Raw genomic sequence first — 23,267 nt, 5'->3', positions numbered from 1 at the left:
CTGAATTTACTCACCAAGAGTAATATTGTCTGCTTTGATAGTGGATCTTTATGTAACTCCTCTTCATCAAATTCACATACCGCTTTCACACTAGCTCTACCACCTTGATCAACTGTGTATGAACGAAAATAATGCTCTATGAGGAATACTTTTTCTTGGTTACTGAGTATAATTTTCATCGTTTCTTTCACAGCCTTCTTTAGCAACAATTGAAGTAACAATGCTACCAATAATTTTTTCTTACTGAGCTGCAAGTTCAACAGAATCTTCGGTATACTTTATTCTGGGTTATACTGTATAATTTTTTTTACAAATATTTTGCTATAACAGGAAACCCTGTGTTAAAATTGAGAAACGTAAGTATGGTACATACAGTACATTCAGTATAAATGAAAGCTAAGAAACTGGATACCGCTACTTTATCGTTACATTCTTAATTGCCATTTTCGGTGTGCGTTCATTTCATATAAAGATCTATTATTATTTTTTTAGTAAACGTTACAATACCCTTTCATATGCATAATTTCCAAATAAATTGATTCCTACATACTGAACATGAACAAATTCCGTCCATTCTTAAGACAGTCGCATATTGTACATTTTTATAACAATTCCGAAATATATTCAGTTTTTTTTAAGCATTTCTTTAAAATTAATCTGCTTATCAAAAGTTTTGTATTCAGGTGCGACTCTAACTGAGAAGAACCACACTGCCACCTGGGAGGTGGACCTTGGTGGTTCTGTGGTCAACAAGTTGGAGTACTTGGTTGTCAAACAGGTGAGTGTCCTTTACAGTTCAATGGAGTGATATTTCAGAGATGGGGTGTACGAGGGTTATACTGTAGTTCAGTTATAAGTTACTTACAAATGACTTTTAGGTCTATTGCTGCCCTCACATAAGCCCGCCATCGGTCCCTATCCTGAGCAAGATCAATCCAGTCCCTACCATCATATCCCACCTCCCTCAAATCCATTTTAATATTGTCTTCCCATCTAGGTCTCGGTCTCCCCAAAGGTCTTTTTCCCCTCCGGCCTCCCAAGTAACACTCTACATGCATTTCTGGATTCGCCCATACGTGCTACATGCCCTACCCATCTCAAATGTCTGGATTTAATGTTCCTAATTATGTCAGGTGAAGAATACAATGCGTGCAGTTCTGCGTTGTGTAACTTTCTCCATTCTCCTGTAACTTCAACACTCTTAGCCCCAAATATTTTCCTAAGCACCTTATTCTCAAACACCCTTAATCTCTGTTCCTCTCTCAAAGTGAGAGTCCAAGTTTCACAACCATAAAGAACAACCAGTAATATAATTGTTTTATAAATTCTAACTTTCAGATTTTTTGACAGCAGACTAGATGACAAAAGCTTCTCAACCGAATAATAACAGGCATTTCGCATATTTATTCTGTGTTTAATTTCCTCCTGAGTATCATTTATATTTGTTACTGTTGCTCCAAAATATTTGAATTTTTCCACCTCTTTAAAGGATAAAGTTCAAATTTTTATATTTATATTTATATATATTTTTATATTTTATATTACTAATATAAATGTGATGTATTTTCGAGACTTTAAATTCTAAAATCAATTTTTCGGTAGGATAATCAATAGGTTTTTTTAGACATACTTAAATTATTCTTCTCTGTAACAAATCTAGTGGATTGAGGTTAGTTTTAAAAGTAACCCCATTACTAATATTCCTTACTAGTCCCTTCTGGCTTATAGACTGAAATAAGGCAAGGTAAACTGTACTACATAGTAGGCTACATCTATTGCCAAATAATTTCATAACTGAACAAAGTAAGATATAATTCTACATATATTACTTTTAGAAAGATGGTTGATATGTTTGTCCATTTCAGATGTTTTCAATAATGGTTCCTAAATATTTAACCCTATCATTTATAAACATTATTATAGCTAATTGCAGGACAACCTAAATTGTGTAGTTTAAATACATTTCTGGATTCACTCAACGTCTGGATTTAATATTCCTTATATGTGAAGTGAATAATAATACAATGCGTCCAGTTCTGTGTTGTGTAACTTCATCGCTTTTAGTCTCAAATATTTTCCTAAGCACCTTATTCTCGAACACCCTTAACCTCTGTTCCTCTCTCAAAGTGAGAGTTTCACAACCATACAAAACAACCGGTAATATAACTGTTTTATAAATTCTAAAGGATTACATCAGGGATGCTGCCTGTCTCCAACACTGTTTAAAATTTACATGGAAGAAGCTCTGAAAGAATGGAAGAAGAAATATAGGCATATGGGTGTTTTGGTTGGTGACAAAAATATATATACTCTACAATTTGCTGATGATCAAATTATACTAGCAGAAGACTATGATGATATTGAATATATGGGCAGAAAACTCATTGAAGAATATGAAAAATCTGGATTAAAATTTATATTTTTGAAAAATCTCATTATATGGTTATTGGGGGGAAAGAAACAAAATCTGATACTTGAAAATAAAGTTATTACATATAGTAATAAATGCAAATATTTAGGTGTTACAATTACAGATGATGGAAGGAACCATGTAGAAATGAAAGAATGTTTGAAGAAAGGAAAATATGCAATATCCACTCTTAAGTATTATGGGATAAAATCAGAATTGAAACTAAACATAAAATTTATAAATCAATTATGAGAAGTACTGTACAACATTATATGGGGCAGAAACTTGGCAATTGCAAAACGCATTCAAAAATAAATTTTTGGCCTTAGAAATGGATTATTGGAGACGATCAGCAGGCATTTCAAGAAGAGATAAAATTAGAAACGATATAATCAGAGAGAAAATGCAAGTTAAGAATGATACTGTAGGGGATATTTTCACAAAACAACTAATATGGTATGGGCATATGATGCGAATGAATACGGAAAGATTACCAAGGTTGGCATGTGATTGGACTCCATCAAGAAGAAGAAAAAGAGGAAGACCTATGACAACATGGAAAAGGGCATTCTGGAAGCTATGGAAAGAAGACAATTAGGAGAAGACTCTATGGAGAGATAGAGGGGAGTAGTATCTTGCAGTGCGGTACATTTATCAGTGACTGTAAATTAATATTTTGGTGTCAGAAAATGTTAAGGGGAGAGGATGGTATTTTTTTGGTGAAAAATGAGTAAATTAAAAAAAATTTTTTATATATAATATTCTGTGATGTGTGGTATGCATAGCATAACATTTTGTGGGTATTTGTGCCCTTATCAGATGTTGAGACGCCATTTTTAAACTTCTTACGTTACGGATTTTTAAATCACTCGCCCCCTTTTATTGTTGTTTCCGGTAAATTGAATTAAAAAAAAAATTCTTTAAAATACTCTTTGATATGTGTGGAATGCATTGCGTAACATTTCGTGGGTATTTGTGCCTTTATCAGATGTTGAGACGTCATTTTTAACTTCCTGCGCTATGGATTTTTAAATTACTTGCCTCCTTTTACTGGTTTACGGTAACGTCATTTTTTTTTTCCTACATTGCCAGACAAAAATGGATATAATTTCTGAACTATTAAAGATACATGCATGAAATTTAGAACACACATTCTTTAGACTATTAGGAAACTTTTCTCTGTAACAGAATTTTGTTAATTGACTTCGTTTTAAAACTACGTTCGTTTGTTTGCAAGAAAGGAAATCAGAAAAGTGTTGTTTATTTTAAAAACGTAGGGACTAATATCAAAATTCTGTTACAGACAGTTTGTAGAGCATGCTTTTGCAAATACATTGCAAAAAACTGGATGAATCTACCTTTAAAAATGGTTTAGATATATCGGTTTTAATAAAATCCTGCATTGGGTATATTTTTTCAAATCTGGGCCCCCAAATAATTTTTTTTTCAAAATATCTATTTTTGGTTGAGTTGCTACAGCTATGTTAAAAAAAATGTTTTATTTAACGACACTCGCAACTGCAGAGGTTATATCAGCATCGCCGGATGTGCCGGAATTTTGTCCCGCAGGAGTTCTTTTACATGCCAGTAAATCTACTGACATGAGCCTGTCGCATTTAAGCACACTTAAATGCCATCGACCTGGCCTGGGATCGAACCTGCAACCTTGGGCATAGAAGGCCAGCGCTATACCAACTCGCCAACCAGGTTGACTGCTACACCTATGAGCTCTCTACGTACAAAAAATTAAATTTTACACCAAATAGTAAAAAAGGTTTAAAAAATACCATCCTCTCCCCTTAAAAGGCATTGTAAACAGACTAATATAAATAAATAAATAAATAAATATATAAATTCTATAGTTTGGTTATAGTACTCCATCCAAATGTGGGTTCAGTTACCTTGAGGTACCGGTAATTGAATATGTGCGTGTTTTCAGGTGTTCCTGGGAGAGAATGTCAAAGACAACGAATTGCAGGTTGTTCAGGTTGAAGTGAATGTCATGAAACCTACTGTGATGCCTTTGGCACTCTTGGAGAAAGGTTCTGTGGAACAGGTCAATCTAGACGTCAAGTTCACTGAAACCCCTGTCCAATTCAAGCTACTGAAGGGGTGTGGTCCAGTTCACCTCATTGGAAATCACGTTTTTAGTGAGTAAGAGTTTTTGACATCTATAAATGTTGATGCTGATAAAGACTCGAGAGAGAAATTTCCCTTCGCCGAGGAAATTTTCCATACCTCTTGATTACACAACTTTTAACACTATCACTTAAATTTATAAATTTAACACGTGAAAGCAGTAAACTATATATTCCGAAATTTTTCAGTCGTTTTCATAAAAGGGAAAAAGTTCAACATTCTACCCAAATTTTAAACATATTTTATTGCTTTACAGTATGTAACAAAATTTGTAATACTGACAAATAAGACATTACCACTATCCAGCTAAATTAAAGCAGACTCTTGTACAGACTCTTATTATGCCTCATTTAGATTATTGTGACGCTTTATTCAGTGATCTCAGGGTGGATTTATTCCAGAAACTACAACGTGTTCATAATGCTTGTATTCGTTTCATTTGTAATGTCTGCTATTACGATCACATTTCGCCTTCTTTCGATAAATTATTGTGGCTCAGGTTAAATGAGAGAGAAAGTTACATTCCCTTTCTCTCTTATACCGAATTTTGCACACCTCTACTCCCTCTTACTTATCTGTCCGATTCCACAGTCTTTCTCGGTATCATAAATTAAATACTCTGTCACAATATAACACGCTAGAAATACCACTGCACACATCATCTCTTTATTCTTCATCTTTCACTGTTGCTACTTCTCGTCACTTGTATTCTCTGCCGCCTGAAGTCAAGGGCTGCCGAACTTTAATTTCCTTTAAAAGTAAATGATAAAAATATCTTATGATGAGTTGCCAGACCTAAGGCATTGCAAATATTTAATGGAATGTGTTCCACTGTATTTATTTTTATTTTATTTATTTATTTTTTATTAATTTTTTTTTTGTTTCTTATTTTTATTGTGTAATAACGGAAATCATGTTCCTTTATCACTTAACGCCAATATGTATCCCACTGTGTTTTTTTTTTATTATTAATCTATTTTTTTGTGTACATTTTATTCAATTGTCGGTTTCTGGTTTAGCTAATTATGTAAATCATACTTAATAGTAATCTAATACTAATATGTATACTAATGTATTTATTTTTATTTTTACTGTGTACATTTTTTTTTATTGAATTATCGGCTTCTGTTTTTATGTGATTCGTATTTGATTCCAACAACATTAATATGTATTCCACTATGTTTATATTTTTTTATGAGGTAAATTTTTATGTAACTGCCTCTTTTGTTCTCTACCTAAATTGTATCAGTATGTAATTACTTAATTCCGATCCAGTTGTATGTTCAACTATGTGAGAAAGTTTTAATCCTGGTTGAGTGTAAGAGAAGGTCTTACGGCCTTAACTGTGCCAGGTTAAATAAAGCCATTATTATTATTATTATTATTATTATTATTATTATTATTATTATTACAGACGTGGACAAATTATTAACAAAATTGACGATTTTTATGATAATTCTGTTTACAAAATTTGACTTTTCAATTTAGACTACAGTTGACAATTTTGTATATTTCCATCATTACAGTAGACAGAAATATGCAAAAATGTCAACTGTAGTTTAAATTGAAGAGTCAAGTTTTGTAAAATATATATAATAAAAATCTTCAATTTAGCTAATAATTTGTAAATTAGCAAAAATGTCAACTGCATTGAAGAGCCAAATTTTGTAAAAATATAAAACAAAAATCTTCAGTTTTGCTAATAATTTGGAAATATCCAAAATGTCAGCTGTAGTCCAAATTGAAGAATCGAATTTTGTAAAAATATACAATAAAAACCTTCAATTTGCTAATAATTTGTAAATATGCAAAAATATCAAATGTAGTCCAAATTGAAGGGTTCAATTTTGAAAAATATACTATACAAATCTTCAATTTGACTAATTATTTGGAAATATACAAATATGTCAACTGTAGTCTAAATTGAAGAATCATATTTTGTAAAAATATATAATAAAAATCTTCAATTTTGCTAATAATTTGTCCACGTCTGTATTATTATTGTTATGAATGAAAAATTTGAAGAATCTCTAAGTTTACAGAATAAAATAAAATTTGGAAGCTTAACTCAGATACAAGACAGCACCAGTACTGTAAACTGAATTACTGTATTATATAATGGTTATATATGTTTTGTAGATTTTCAGAAAATTGTTCGCCAGAAAACAGAATCAGATCCAGAGGAATGTGAAGATGAAGAAGAAGCAGTGGAGGAAGAAGTGGAGCTGAAGGTTGATAATGAAGAGGAGGCTGAAGAAGAATCCGAAGAGGACGAGAGTTACGAACCTGAAGCTGAAAGCGATGAAGACGAAGGAAACGGGGTGTGTGTGATGAATTAGTTTTAACACATGACCATTCATAAAAAATCACTCACGGAAGTACTTTTCATGAGTTTCCTAACACTCAGTCCCTTTATCATGTGGCTGAGTAACATTACTGTTTAGGCGTTTGTCTTTTTTTCATAACAGGATATTTAAGATATGTTGTCTGTGGGTAGAAGTATTTATATAGCAGTATGAAAGAGAAATATTTGATTGATTGATTGATTGATTTTTATTAAGCTGTAGGAATGACAAGCATTCATGGCATCGTCAGTATACAGAACATTTACAATACATAATATAATACATCTAGTGCTAAATATGCAAGTAGAGCGATCGGTTTGGAAGTAAATCCCGAAAAGACAAAGTATATGATTATGTCACGTGACCAGAATATTGTACGAAATGGAAATATAAAAATTGGAGATTTATCCTTCGAAGAGGTGGAAAAATTCAAATATCTTGGAGCAACAGTAACAAATATAAATGACACTCGGGAGGAAATTAAACGCAGAATAAATATGGGAAATGCGTGTTATTATTCGGTTGAGAAGCTCTTATCATCCAGTCTGCTGTCGAAAAATCTGAAAGTTAGAATTTATAAAACAGTTATATTACCGGTTCTTCTGTATGGGTGTGAAACTTGGACTCTCACTCTGAGAGAGGAACATAGGTTCAGGGTGTTTGAGAATAAGGTGCTTAGGAAAATATCTGGGGCTAAGCGGGATGAAGTTACAGGAGAATGGAGAAAGTTACACAACACAGAACTGCACGCATTGTATTCTTCACCTGACATAATTAGGAACTTGAAATCCAGACGTTTGAGATGGGCAGGGCATGTAGCACGTATGGGCGAATCCAGAAATGCATATAGAGTGTTAGTTGGGAGACCGGAGGGAAAAAGACCTTTAGGGAGGCCGAGACGTAGATGGGAGGATAATATTAAAATGGATTTGAGGGAGGTGGGGTATGATGATAGAGACTGGATTAATCTTGCACAGGATAGGGACCGCTGGCGGGCTTATGTGAGGGCGGCAATGAACCTTCGGGTTCCTTAAAAGCCATTTGTAAGTAAGTAAGTAAGTGCTAAATATGCTAGGATACAGAATTACAAATGTTTTAATTTATACGCTGAAGGTGAGAACATTTTCGGCGACACAAGCTAATATATACAGTATTATACATAGAGCTTAATACTAATAGTTCATTTAACTTGATAAATACAGCATTTTTATATAAATCTCTTACACTGAGTGAACCGTAAGTAATGTCATTCATTTCAGTTGGTTATTCTTTGAAATATTTCAAACAAAAAGTTTAATATAATTTTGTTCATTTTTGCTTTCCCGCCAAGATAAAAATTGTTTTATGTGAAACATTTCTTAGCATGTTTTGGGAAAGCCATTGATTTAATTCTTCTACACCTCCTTCAATATAATCCCTGTGCTTGGTGCTGTGGCACGTTCGAATTATAACAATGCTATCTTCATTATAGAGAGAGATCTACTGCATAATACCAACCTTTGAATAAAATGAAGCCAACACAATATGGAATTGAACTTATTTTGAAACATACTGAAAAGGTTGTTTTGACATTTTTGCAGACAGAAATGGATTCAGAACATCTCAAAATCTGTGCGTCAGTGGCTAACCATGACAATATCTTTGAAAAATATTGGAGTGCAAGAGGTCAAATGATTTTGTCAAATGCCTGGCATTAGAAAACAACATTTTTGCAGACAATAGAAGAAAAAGCACTGATTCAATATAAAAAACTTGTCAGGTTACCAGGAAACAATTGGCATTCATACAGTCCTCTCTGTAGATTGAAAACTCAAAAAAAGTTTCATATCCATTGTTCAAGGATTAAAACAGAAAATCAATATCCCGAATTTTAAAGAAAACTTACAAATTAAACCAAACCCTTTAACTCTATTAAATATAGTATATAATCTAAATTTAACAGAAGAAATACTGAAATCAGAAGTAAACACTGAAATAATGAAACAGTTGTCTTTAGAGACAATTAATATTAGGTACCCTCCACAAAACTGGCTTCATTTATACACTGACGGATCCTTGATCTCCAGAGAACAAGGTGCCGGTGCAGGTGTTACGTGCTGTCTCTTCTCACTTTATAGATCTCTTGGGTATGGAACAACAAGTTTTGATGGAGAAATCGTTGCAATAAGTGAAAGTCTCAGGAATCTTCTATGCCACATCAATAAATTTAAGAATGCAGTTATATTGTCAGACTCCAAAGCAGCTATTCTATCAATAGTCTCTAAACACACACCTTCATCTCAAACAGCAGAAATAACTAAAATGCTCTCTCAATTAATATCACTCAATAAAAGAATTGTATTCCAATGGATACCATCCCATTGTGGAATCCTGGGAAACGAGAATGCGGATGCTTTAGCAAAGAAAGGCAGCACTGCTACTTACAGACCTGTTACTAAATCTACGTATTACTCTGTGAAGAGATTTATTAAATCTACATACTTAGACTTCAACAAACAAAATTTGATAACACAATCCCAAGGGAAAAAATGGAACTCTCTGCATCATAATCCACAGTTAATTCCCGATTTACCACGAAAATCGTCTGTAGCTGCATTTAGATTGGCAACAGGCCATGATTGTTTGGCCAAACACCTGCATAGAATTGGAATATATCAGTCCCCTAACTGCCCATTGTGCAACTCAAACCAAGAATTGGATTCGGAACATCTCAAAATCTGTGCTTCAGTGGCTGGCCATGATAATATCTTTGAAAAATATTGGAGTACAAGAGGTCAAATGACTTTATTGTCAAATGCCTGGCATTAGAAAACAACAACATTTTTGCAGTGCAAATGTTAAATATTGTGCACTGTCGATTTTAAACTCCTTTTAAAAGTGGTATTTACCTATTTGTTAGAGTTCTGACTTTATTGTGAAACATTCTGAATAAACTACAGTGGGCTATAAGTTGTCAGCAAACAGCTGGATACATTAAGAAGATTGATCGATTGTGAAACATTCGTTTAAGGGGAGAGGATGGTATTTTTTGGTGAAAAATGAGTAAATTAAAAAAAAATCTTTAAAAAACTCTGTGATATGTGTGGAATACATAGCATAATATTTTGTAGGTATTTGTGCCCTTATCAGATGTTGAGACGTCATTTTTAAACTTCCTGCATTATGGATTTTTAAATCACTCGCTTCTCTTTTATTGTTGTTTCCGGTAAATTGAATTTTCAAAAAAAAAATTTTTTTTTCTTTAAAATACACTTTGATATGTGTGGAATGCATTGCATAACATTTCGTGTGTATTTGTGCCCTTATCGGATGTTGAGACGCCATTTTTAAACTTCCTATGCTATGGATTTTTAAATCACTCGTCCCCTTTTATCGGTTTACTGTACCGGTAACGTCATTTTTTTGCTACATTGCCAGACAAAAATGGATATAACTTCTGAACTATTAAAGATACATGTATGAAATTTAGAACATATATTCTTTAGGCTATTAGGAAACTTTTCTCTGTAACAGAATTTTGTTAATTGATTTCATTTTAAAACTACGTCAGTTTGTTTGCAAGAAAGGAAATCAGAAAAGTGTTATTAAATTTTAATTGTTTATTTTACAAACGTAGGACAAATATCAAAATTCTGTTACAGAAAGTTTGTAGAGTAATGAATTTAAATAGTATTATAGTCACAATCATGCCATGGTATGAAAGAAAAATTTCACAACCTCGAGCGGGAATCGAACCTGCAACTTCCTGTCACATCACATCAACGGTCGTATATACGTCACCAAACATCGTAAGATGAAGATTGTTTGTAGAGCATGCTTTTGCAAGTACATTGCAAAAAAACTGGATGAATCTACATTTAAAATGGTTTAGATATATCGGTTTTAGTAAAATCCTGCATTGGATATATTTTTTTTAAATCTGGGTCCCCAAATAATTTTTTTTTTCTAAATATTTATTTTTGGTTGAGTTGTCACAGCTATGAGCTCTCTACATACAAAAAATTAATATTTTACACCAAACAGGAAAAAAGTTTTAAAGAATACCATCCTCTCCCATTAATGTTTTGTGCATTTGACAGTTCAAATTTTAACTAATAATAATAATAATAATAATAATAATAATAATAATAATAATAATAATAATAATATTCTTATTGAATTTGGTATTCCCAAGAAACTAGTTCGATTAATTAAAATGTGTCTTAGTGAAACTTACAGCAGAGTCCGTATAGGCCAGTTTCTGTCTGATGCTTTTCCAATTCACTGCAGGCTAAAGCAAGGAGATGCACTATCACCTTTTTTCTTTTTAACTTCGCTCTAGAATATGCCATTAGGAAAGTTCAGGATAATAGACAGGGTTTGGAGTTGAACGGGTTACATCAGCTTCTTGTCTATGCTGATGACGTGAATATGCTAGGGGAAAATCCACAAATGATTAGGGAAAACGCGGAAATTCTAATTGAAGCAAGTAAAGCGATAGGGTTGGAAGTAAATCCCGAAAAGACTAAGTATATGATTGTCTCGTGACCAGAATATTGTACGAAATGGAACTATAAAAATTGGAGATTTATCTTTTGAAGAGGTGGAAAAATTCAAGTATCTTGGAGCAACAGTAACAAATATAAATGACACTCGGGAGGAAATTAAACGCAGAATAAATATGGGAAATGCGTGTTATTATTCGGTTGAGAAGCTTTTGTCATCTAGTCTTCTGTCAAAAAATCTGAAAGTTAGAATTTATAAAACAGTTATATTACTGGTTGTTCTGTATGGTTGTGAAACTTGGACTCTCACTTTGAGAGAGGAACAGAGATTAAGGGTGTTTGAGAATAAGGTTCTTAGGAAAATATTTGGGGCTAAGAGGGATGAAGTTACAGGAGAATGGAGAAAGTTACACAACGCAGTGCTGCACGCATTGTATTCTTCACCTGACATAATTAGGAACATAAAATCCAGACGTTTGAGATGGGCAGGACGTGTAGCACGTATGGGCGAATCCAGAAATGCATATAGTGTGTTAGTTGGGAGGGAAAAAGACCTTTAGGGAGGCCGAGACGTAGATGGGAGGATAATATTAAAATGGATTTGAGGGAGGTGGGATAAGATGGTAGAGACTTAATTAATCTTGCTCAGGATAGGGATCGCTGGCGGGCTTATGTGAGGGCGGCAATGAACCTCCGGGTTCCTTAAAAGCCAGTAAATAATAATAATAATAATAATAAACTATTGAAAATGCCGATTATGTAAATTGTAAACAATGTTAATAATAATCCCATTCTTGACAAAATTCTGCTTATGCCACTGGCTACAGTTCTTGGTTAAGCCCTGGAGTATAACACACAGTTTAAGGAAAATAAAATTTTTGCAGTTTCTACCTGAAGGGGCACAGCTGCCTCCCTCTCTGAATCATGTTCCTAAGTCCTAAATATTGAAGGGTTTGGAGTCTGTCAGCACAGAAGTAACAGTACTATGAACTGATTTTTCAGGCTCCTGAGAAGCCTGCTGTGTCCAAAAGGAAGAGGAAAGCAGAGAAACCACAGAAGTTTCAGGTATGATGATTCATAACTGTCCATTCTGTACAATGGTGACAACTGTTATGATATATGTTTGCACTTCATTCTTAAATACACTCTTGTAATACTTATATAATCATTGAACTATAAAATTATTTAAATTAAATAAACAGCGACTTCATTGTGTTAACATTTTAAATCGTAGGCTTACTCCATATGCTAGAACAATATGAAATTTATAAACGCACAAAATCACACCCACAACACATTCTCAACACTCAATTGAATTTCAAAACACACACTCTTTTCGAGACAATCATGAACACATCCTACCACAATAGGAAACCAGAAGGACAGTCTTTTACACATACCAATTTTCATTATTGTAAAAGATACAGCAATGGAGGGAAAAAATGTTGAATATTTCCAAAATTTTACTGCTGTAAGCTGTAAGGGGAAAATCTAACCATTGTTCCAGAATATTCCAAATTCAAAAGAGTCATAAGAATTATGTTAAATCTCCCCACCAACACAAGCTGTAGATCTTATTTCAAAATTCTAAACATTCTCACTGTACCATGCATTTATATATACGAGATTTTGATTTGCGTCCATAAACAACTCCAAAAATTTACCAGAAATGAACAAATTCACAATCACTGTACAAGAAGAAGGTCTAATTTGCACCTGTTTGGACACAAAAGTTCTCTTTTCGAAAAAAGTTTTTCCTATAACAGCAGACTTCTTTATAATAAATTACCCGGGTCAATTAAACACTTAAATGCTGATGTTAAATTCAAAAAAGAATTAAAGAAATTTCTTATGGATGGTTGTTTTTATTCAGTACAAGAATATCTTGAATGTTAGTATTTACAATTATTAAATGTTAAGTTGTACATATATATTTATTAATAGTAGATGATAAAGTTTTCATAGATAATTATTCATTCTAGGTTTATTGTGCGAAGATTTGACAATTTTAGTGGTAGTGCTCAATCATTTGTCAGTATAATACACCATGTTATATATATTAGCATTATTTTGTAAATGTGTATTAGTTTTAGAACTGTTTTTAGTATTAATTTGACGTGTCCAACATCATCCTGTATGATCATTAGGACGAAATAAAAATACATACATACATACATACATACATACGTAACCCTTTAAATCTTTGCCTGGAGAAACTTCAGTAAAAAAACAATAGCTCTTTGTGCAGATAATACGAAGTGTAATTTTGGCAGTGTATCTAGAAAGGGTGTCAACGTCTTCACAAAACTGAAAGGAAGTTTAGGTCATAACTTGAGGTTGGGCGTTCTGCTCATATAATTCACAATACTATCCAGATGGTTGATGATGCCCTTCCTAATGATGTTGAAGGCGTTGTTTCTAAAATATATTCTTATTTCTATGTGTATACTGTAAGTGTTGAAAATCTTTAAAGAATATTATGAAGAAGGGGAAGAGGCTATTAGTTAATAGGGGACTACATCAAGGTTTTGGTTTATCTTCAATTCTGTTTGATCTCTGTATGAATAAAATAATTGAAATATAGAAGATTACAGCACCTAAAGAAGTAAAAGTTAATCATAATCGCAGTACTTCAACAATATTATTTGCCAGTGGCGGTTCCTCGGGGGAGGGAAGGGAGGAACGTCCTTCTCACATTTTTTTTCTTTTGAAAGTGAATACGAAATAAAATATGTGCCTTGAAATTCGAGGAAGATTCAATGATTTTTAAGTTCACAGCTATAAGAAAAACTCGGTTGATCGAGTTTTAAACGACGCGCGCTCATGTGCTGTAGAAAACTGTGAGAAAGATGCGAGATTGTCTGTGTAGAGAAAAGTCAATCCATTCCTCCTCTATTGCAGTTAACACACATAGACAACAGCGCACTAGCGGCCAGAGAAAGAAGCAGAGTTTTAAAGCAAGTAAATGAACGGAGAGGGAGGAGATCCTCCTCTGAATCAGCGCATGGGTGGGAAATAGAAACCACTGGTCGTGCAGCAAGCTCGCTACCGCTGCCACCTAACGATGTTGCATTCAACCGGACTATAACACATCTAGGAGGAGACACAACAAAAACAGTTTTAACGCAAAGCTATGAAAGATACCATATAAACTTTTTTAAAAATTATAAATAAATATTATCCATTGCACTTTATATAGGCTAATATTCATGGTTTGAATCTTTAAAGGATATTTGGAAGTTAAAGTTGGGTTTATATAAAACAAAGAGGAAGTAGTTAGTTCTACGTTAGTATCGCAGGTCTTTTGGCCCCTGAAATTCACTTCCATTCATTGTTTACTAGACAGGGCAACAGCCACAAGACCTGATATTCTTCAAAAGCATGTGATACTGATCTTGTGGCAACACAGACCACGTGGGTGGGTGCAGTGTTCTTGCTTTCCTCAGATTATTTCCCATTTCCATTTCCGTAAAACGGTTCTGGTTACGAGTTAGTAGCTAGTCTCTTCCAACACGTGTGATGCTGTAGTGTGCTCGAAAAAATGCTACGAGGTTGTGAATTTTCTTGTAATTGTTAATTTGCGCAATTATTCAACAATGAATGGAAGTTAAAACATAACATATTTTGGACAATTTAGGAAACTCAGTTTACAAGAACAGATTATTGCTATACAGAAGGGAAGGCCAACCCCAACACTACCTGGTCTTACATGTATGCATGTAGGCTAATTTGTAGCATGTTTCATTCAAGAAGGTGTCATTTCGTGCTGTTAACTTCTTTCCTCCTCTTAAGAAATATGCAGGAGCCGCCACTGTTATTTGCAGATGACCAAGTGTTTAGCAGAATTGGAGAATAATTTTAATACATTTTAATTGAACAAAGTTTTAACGGAGTATAATATGAAAATCGTCTTTGAACTCTGTTCATTGTTATATTTTTCTTAGAATCAGCACCACATGTTCTGGTTCCATTATGGAAGTACCGTTCCAAAGTACAGGAAGTTCTGATCTTGCTGGCTGTGTAAGGTATTAAAGACGGAACCTTCGTCTCTAGCATGTCGATCTGCTTTTCTTGCTTCATAGTTCGCTTGTTCATTACATTATAAGGGACAAAGCAATATCTGCTTGGAACAGACTATTTCTTCCTTGCTTGTCTTTTTAATACAATAATTTCTTCTTCACTACCGCCCTTCATGAAACTTCTTACTGGCTTTTCATGTCCGCGTGATTTTTTATTTCCTCCTGATCTCCATGCAATTTCTTCTTCACTTCACAAAATCGTATATAACTTTTCGTTTTCTTTTCTTTATATAATTTGTTCACTATAGCTTTTCGTATCAATTTTCCCCCTGTCTATTAACTTATTTTTCATCGTATTTTTTCGTTGCTACAGTTTTGCATTATTATTAGTTACCAGTACGGTATTATTTGACATTCTCATTCAAATTGAGGACCGTTTTAACAAAACTCAACAAACGCAATTTTTTTCGAATTGCGGGTTTTGACGGATTCTGGTCAATTGTAATGAGAGGAAAATGATGCAGTGCTCATAATATCACAAAACTCAATATTTTCCGTTGAAAAGAGTGCCTCAATGTAGAGAGTTTTTACAAAACTCGACAACTCCAGTTCTTAAATTTTCACAAAACTCAACATATCCTCCAACTCAACATTTCACACTTCTATCCTGTTTCACATGCTACAGTATTTTACAACAATGTAATACATTTGCATTTTGACAACAGTGACACATTTCGGAGCTCGAATATTATACAATATTTTGTTGGTTGCTGCATTAATTCAGTATAAATCTGGCTGCTGTTTTAAGTGCATGTATTTTGTGAATACTGATGAAAATTGGATAAGAACCCTGAGTATTCTAAATCCGTTCAAGCTACTGAAAGGAGCAGGAAGAGTACAAGCAGAGTATGTTAAACTAAGTGTAAGAAATATACAGTTGCGCCTAAAAATAACGGCATACATCCAAACTAGACTGTAATCATTGAGAACAGGGAAAAAAGAAAACGTGCTGCAGGTTCTTTCTGCTTAACTGATCTAATTAATTTTCGAGACAATTTATTCACAGATAGCACAAAAGTTGAACAGGATAATTTTTTGCTAAGACATGAAAGTTGATCTACCTAAACGGCATAGAAGGACTTCAAAAAGTTAGAAAGATTTGTGTCTGTTTTATATTTCGTAAGAGGTGAAAATGGAGACGATTTCCCAGTAGGCCTATGTGCTGCTACGTTTAAAAAAGTGACAGATATGTTATTACGACATTGAAGGATTACATAGGTAATTTAGAAAAAAAAAATGTTTACTCACAGAAAAATCCTGAAATTTAACTCTTAGATATTGTTTTCAGATTCTTGTGAGTCTCAGAATAAAAATTGCATAATGATTGCTATGCTTGTTGGTTGTCTGGAAAGCTCTGAAGTTTTTAAAGAAATTAAACATTTCTTTCCTATCCGTGACCATAGCTATATGCCTTGGGACCACGTGTTTCAATTGATAGAGAAAGAGCTGAGAACACATGAACACATCATATTGCCATCAGATTATTGTGAAATTATGACAATGTTTGGGGACGTAAAAGTTTTGGGCAAAGACTGGCATACTTATGATTTAAAATCGATGACAAAAAATATTGTAAAAGTCAAATTACCATTTAAAATATCTGAGATGAGAGTACTTACGTACCAAGAACTTGTAAGAATCATGTAAAGTGTTATGTACAAAACATATTTTTCTGCACCAATAGAAGTTCAAGTGTTTAAACCAAGAAAGACAAGTGCTTCTGTAATGTCTAAAGCATCTGACCTTTCACTGGTGAACCATGTCAGTAAAAACAAAGCTAATGATATGAGGAAGTTAATGAGTTACTTCCATAATGGTATTTCGGAGAGGGGAAGCAAGGTTTTTTATAGTTAAGTTTTAAAGGGATGTGCCAAAGATTCTGACAATAGAATGGATTATGATGAACCATTGCACTGAGATTATTCTGCACGATTTTGATCTTCAGTGATCTGTGTAATATATTGCACAAATAGAAACAGTTAATTCGTGCAAATAAAGAGTTCTTGTAAGTCAATAACAAATTTTGAAGAAAAAAAAAAGCTTGAAATTAGGTTTCTGTGTGCTCAATTAGCAGTTTTTAATTCAGCAGTACTTCAGCACTATTTTAAAATACGTATTTATGATTTTGATGAGGATTTTACAGCTGCGAATGAAAAATATTTTAACATTTTAAGGCATGTGCATTTAAAAAAAGTGGATATGTTGAGTTTTGTAAAATTCTTAACTTTTCTCATATTTTTTTCCAATAAAATAAGATAACAATAATAGTTGCACTTCATATCAATTAACGCATCTCTGAAAGAGGAACAATGTCCAATTTTTTTCAGAATTATAGCATCAAAGGTCTGAAAATAAACTAAAAAAAAAAACGTTTCCTGTAAAATTTTTAGAGTGGCGTTTGTTGAGTTTTGTGAAAACGGTCCTCAATTAGAACTTGGAGATTATACAGGGTGATTCACGAAGAAATACCGCCATTTATGGAGCATATTTCCGAAGAAATTTTGAACAAAAAAAAATCATATGAACATGGGTCCTATTCTCAATATTTTCAGAGTTACACTAATTTTAGTTGCTTATAAAATACCTTTTTTCTATATCTTGATTACACAACTTTTAACAGTGTATCACTTCGGAATATGTATGATAAGACTTTGTGTTAAATTCTATCGTACCTCGTTTACATGTTTCGACCTATTTATGGGTCATCCTCAGAACTGGTCGTTGTTGGTCTTGGCGCCACTTGTTCAATATGAAATATACAGACACACGAAAACACACCCCAACGAAATTCTCAACACACAACTCAATTTCAAAACACACACTCTCTTTGACTCTACACTATACCACACGAAGGCACCCTCACAGGAAACAGAACAAGAGGCGCCAAGACCAACAACGACCAGTTCTGAAAATGATCCATAAATAGGTCGAAACATGTAAATGAGGTACGTTGAAGTTCAACACAGGAAAGTCTTATCATACAGATACCTTTTTTCTTTAGTTTTAAGGGTTAAAGAATATTACAGATAATGAATGAACTATTCAGAAGTATCATTTCTTTAATTGGCTAAAATGTGTTGTGAATTCCATAGTTGCTTCGTATAGATTTTTTTTTTTTTTTTTTTTTTTTTTATAACTACAAAATTACATTTTCTTGCGCACTTGTCAAAACAAATTGTTACAAATCCTACATTAGGATCCAAAATTGAACTGTAAAGAATCAACTTGCTAAAAGTAGTGTGATTTGTAACAGTTATTGTGATAAGGGCGTAAAAATAATGTAATTTTTAGTTAAAAATTGGGGAAAAAAAAAAAAATCTGTGCGAAGCAACTAAGCAATTAATAACACATTTTCAGCTTCAGAATATTAGCCTATTAAGGAAATGGTACTTTTGAATAGTTCATTCTCGATTTGTAAGTTTTTTTACTCCATCATCATCATCATCAAATACATCCTGGTTTAGGCCTTTAGGCCTGTTCCATTTCCAGGAAATCACAATCTCTTTCTGGGCCTGCCAAGATCCCTTCTACCAACTAGTTGATATAGGAACATCAGTACAGGAATGTGGTTTATGTCCATTCTAATCAGATGTTGGTACCATTGCTGTGTAGAAGAGTCTATGAAGTCAAGAAGACTTTGTGTTTGTAACTCTTCAAGCTAAAGAAAAAAGGTACTTTACAAACAACTTCAGATTATTGTAACTCTGAAAATACTGAGGATAGGAATAGGATCATGTTTATATGACAGTTTTTGCTCAGAATGTCTTCGGAATTAAGCTCCGTAAGTGATGGTAACTCCTCGTGAATCACTCTGTATACAGAATAATAAAAATACATGCAGATTATACAATATGTACAGCTTTAAACACAAAAAGTTACTCCTTTCCTGTAGCTTGAATTTTGTCTAAGTCCATTTCGGGCAGAGCCTTGTTCACACGACAAGGAAAAGGATGTTTATTTTGCAAAGCAACAAACAAACAAAATATCAAGTACTAATACTGGAAGAGTGTATGACATGGCAACATTGGTCTTAGAATGCATGAACTAGTGATTACAAAGTACTTTTAATCAAAGTATAAGTTAAATTAATATTAACTGGATGTGTCATCTAGATGTGTACAGGACAATGTTCCTTGTAGCAGATACATTCAGATTTTTTATTCACAGTACTCCATATTTTTTTTATTGACCATAAATTTCCATACATAAACATCGGTTTCGTCAAGATAATTCAAAATATTTCTCTCATTCATTTATAGTATAAAAATGTTTTAATAAAAATTTTCTTACATTTAATCTAAATTTAGTATAAGTAATTTAAAATATAAAATGATTTTACAGACAAATTATATAACATTACACACTTACCGCTATGCGAAATGTTCATGTATATTACTTACTAGTGCGTTATATGGCAGTAAAAATTTTTAATAGCGTCCCTATCGATATAAAAAATGAAACTCAAAACATAAGATTATTTAGGGCCAAATTAAAGAAGTACCTAATTTCTCACGCCTTCTATTCTGTAGGTGAATTCATGACATTCAATAACACTTCATGAAATTGATACTAAAACTTTGTGTTGTACTAGTAGACTATAATGTAAACCTCTTCTGTATATATTTCATCTAGACTGTGACTATAAATTAAGACTTTATAATAGTATTAAGTTTTTTGACTTGTTCCATATTCTAGCAATGTATGAATACCATGGAATGTTAATAAATACAATACAATACTATTTTATGTGAATTGTTCGAAATTTTAATGTATGTAACAAACTAACATACTGTCCCCTTCATAAAAAAAATCTGGTCTAGAATAATAAACTACATAGAGTTTGCTGTTACCTTGAAATATATTTTCAGGAATAAAAATACATACGACTTTCACGTGTTAACTTGAACTAAGTTTAAAAATATCTTGGTTAACTAGGGAGCCATCTTCAGAACTGCGTGATCTTGTGTCTTCTGGGGTCTACATCCTAGCTGGGGATGCGTTTGTGTTATGTCAAATAGTGTGTGTGTTCTGAAATTCAGTTGTGGGTTGAGAATTTGTTGTGGGTGTGTTTTTGTTTATCTGTATCACATCACAGCCATAACCAAATCATACAAGACTTCCTCATATGCAGAACACATTACAAACACAAACCACACCTACAACAACATCGACACAGACATGGAAATTCTACATGTTCAACCGAAACTAAACACACTAGAACAATTTGAAATACACATATACATAAAAACACTCCGACAACAAATTCTCAACACAATTGAATTTCAGAATACACACGCTATTTGACTCCACAATACATAACACAAACCCACCCCCACCGGGGTCGAAGACACCAGAAGATGCAGGGACCATGCAGTTCTGAAGATTGCTCCCAATCCGAGACTAGTCAAACAAGGTGAACTTAGTTCAAGTTAACACGTGAAAGTTTTATATAGCCTATTTTTTTATTCCTAAGTGCTTTAGTGTTAAAAGTTGGTGCAATCAAGATGCATAATATATTTTTGTTGTTAATTTAATGTTTTAATTTTTTTTGTTTTGTTTAGAGCGAGCAAAAGCAGGAACCTGAAAAGAAGCAAAAAGAAGTTACAAAAGAGAAAAAAGGAAAATCTCCTTCAAAATCGCCACCAAAAAAGAGAAAAAAGTAATCAGTATTACATTATGATGTTAAACTGCTAGCTGATAATTAACTGCCATTTCTTACCTCGCACTGTGGCATATTACGTCCGTTTTCAAAGGACACTCTAGTAACAAAACCAATAATTATTTTTGTGCGAAGATTTACAAAGGTTTTATGCATGGTATTGCCAAAATGTGTTCAGTATATTTCAGACTGTGTTGTTTTTGTATTTTTTTTCGTGTTAGTCATTTAATGATAATTTGGGCACATGGACTTCTTGCATTCTGTTACAACAGATGAGAGTCAGGCATACAAACAATTGGATGTCTACATTGCCAACTAGAGAATAACAAATGAATTTGGCTAATCTTCCAATATTTCGTCCTTGATTTTCACGAATGAATTCGGATTGATTCATTTACAAATTATGGCTACTGTAACTACACTACTTTACCTAACCTAACATATGGCATGCAAATTAATCTAAGCCTATTGTGTACTTTCTTACTTAACCTAACCAACCTATCTAAATTAACCTAAAGTCGCAAAACAAACGTGAATCTAGGACTTCGTTGGCAATGCTGAATGAAACCAAACCAGGTGTTTAGTAATGAAGAAATCCATGTGTTCAAGTATATCCATTGATAAGTTAATGTGTTGTAATAGGTTTTATGTACTTTTATGTACCTGAATTCAATTTATCATGAATTACCGTACTGTTGTTGGAGCTGGAAGAAATGTATTTAAATAAATTTATACAAATTTAACACTCTGAGTTATGATTTAGTCTCCCACATAATTTATGATTGGAGTACTTGAGTTTTGCACTGTCATGGATATAAAAACAGCCAACCTTTCACACTCTTGGAAATTGTCCTCAACAAATACTTTATCTCTCCTTAAATTTCCCTGATGATGGCGTCTAGTTCCGAAACCTAGAATTGTTTTCACGTGTGACACTGCAGAAACCTCACCGCATCCTCTCAATTACGTCTTCTGAATTTATTAAACCATCTCTCCTCTTCTTTTTATTTTCTCATCAGATGGCAGTAAAGAATTCGTTTCAATTTTCGCTGAAATACTAGTTTTTAGCACCCCTGATGCACCTCCAAAAATAGATTTTTTGGCACTCTGTCGTATAGCAATGTTCAAAGCAATTTGTACTATTTTAAAAGAATTAAAAGTGAGATCATCTGAAGAAAGAATTCATAATCTTAAGGACACTAGGAAGACGTGTTCTCTATGCTTTTTCCATGTTAACATGTAAGAATTTGAAAATTAACTATCTCCAATATATTTTAAGCTAGAATCGTGTAATTTATCACTTATTCATCATTGTACACAATTTCTTGGTAGACTTTTAATCTAAGTAATGTGAAGAATCATCCGGTGTGACTTAATGGATAAAGCATCAGCACGTAGAGCTGAAAACCCGTGTTCAAATCCCAGTGCCGGAGAGAATTTTTCTCCATTCCATTACTCTCTCATCGTATGATGACACAGAATATCTGCATGGAAATATCATATGTACTTCGGTACATTAAAATAATATATGTGATTTAAGACAGCGCTTATTCCGTCGGATCCCGGCCAACTAGTCACTCATAACGAGTGCACCTCAGCACATGTGTGGACTTCAGTCCTTTGTTCATAGACATCTATGACGTAGTGCAGAGGGCGGCCACTAGAGGGAACCCAAGAGTTGGAACTTAAACTGAGACGATTCTGTCCGACACCGAGATGGGTATCCGGTGTGACTTAGTGGATAAAGCATCAGCACGTAGAGCTGAAAACCCGGGTTCAAATCCCGGTGCCGGAGAGAATTTTTCTCCGTTCCATTACTCTTTCATCAAACAATTTATGTCTTATTCACCAAGAATAATATTGTCCACTTTGTTGGTGAATATGAAACTTCTCTCGTAAGTTCACATACTGCTTTCACACTAGGTCCGTCACCGTCATCAACTGCATATGAACGAAAATATCGCTATTATAATAATAATAATAGTAATAGTAATAATAATAATTATTATTATATCCATGAACAGACATTAAGATAAGATGTGCAATTCTTAAGTTACTGATAGTCAGCTTGCCAGTGATAACATACCAATATTATTTTCTTTACTTACATTATACTTTATAATATTATACTCTTATTAAAACAATTAGTCC

At 33.3% G+C, this 23,267-nt stretch overlaps 1 protein-coding gene across 2 annotated transcripts in view; it reads left to right on the top strand.

Moving 5' to 3' along the window:
* The window catches only part of LOC138713240 (nucleoplasmin-like protein), a 33,532-nt gene extending 11,673 nt beyond the window's left edge, over nucleotides 1-21,859 (top strand). Inside the window, exons 2-7 of one of the 2 annotated variants that reach the window (XM_069845192.1) lie at nucleotides 684-778; nucleotides 4,350-4,560; nucleotides 6,689-6,870; nucleotides 12,381-12,443; nucleotides 15,323-15,403; nucleotides 21,019-21,859. In XM_069845192.1, the coding sequence (XP_069701293.1) occupies nucleotides 684-778; nucleotides 4,350-4,560; nucleotides 6,689-6,870; nucleotides 12,381-12,443; nucleotides 15,323-15,385 (614 nt within the window). In that variant the 3' untranslated portion in view covers nucleotides 15,386-15,403; nucleotides 21,019-21,859. The remainder of the gene's footprint in view (nucleotides 1-683; nucleotides 779-4,349; nucleotides 4,561-6,688; nucleotides 6,871-12,380; nucleotides 12,444-15,322; nucleotides 15,404-21,018) is intronic. The other variant, XM_069845184.1, reaches the window with a different exon arrangement.
* Nucleotides 21,860-23,267: the final 1,408 nt, after the last annotated feature.

This window comes from Periplaneta americana, chromosome 2 (genome assembly GCF_040183065.1).
Source record: "Periplaneta americana isolate PAMFEO1 chromosome 2, P.americana_PAMFEO1_priV1, whole genome shotgun sequence".
NCBI classification, from domain to species: Eukaryota; Metazoa; Arthropoda; class Insecta; order Blattodea; family Blattidae; genus Periplaneta; species Periplaneta americana.
Note: the sequence above shows the minus strand (reverse complement) of the source record. Positions and strands in the feature narration are given on the sequence as shown.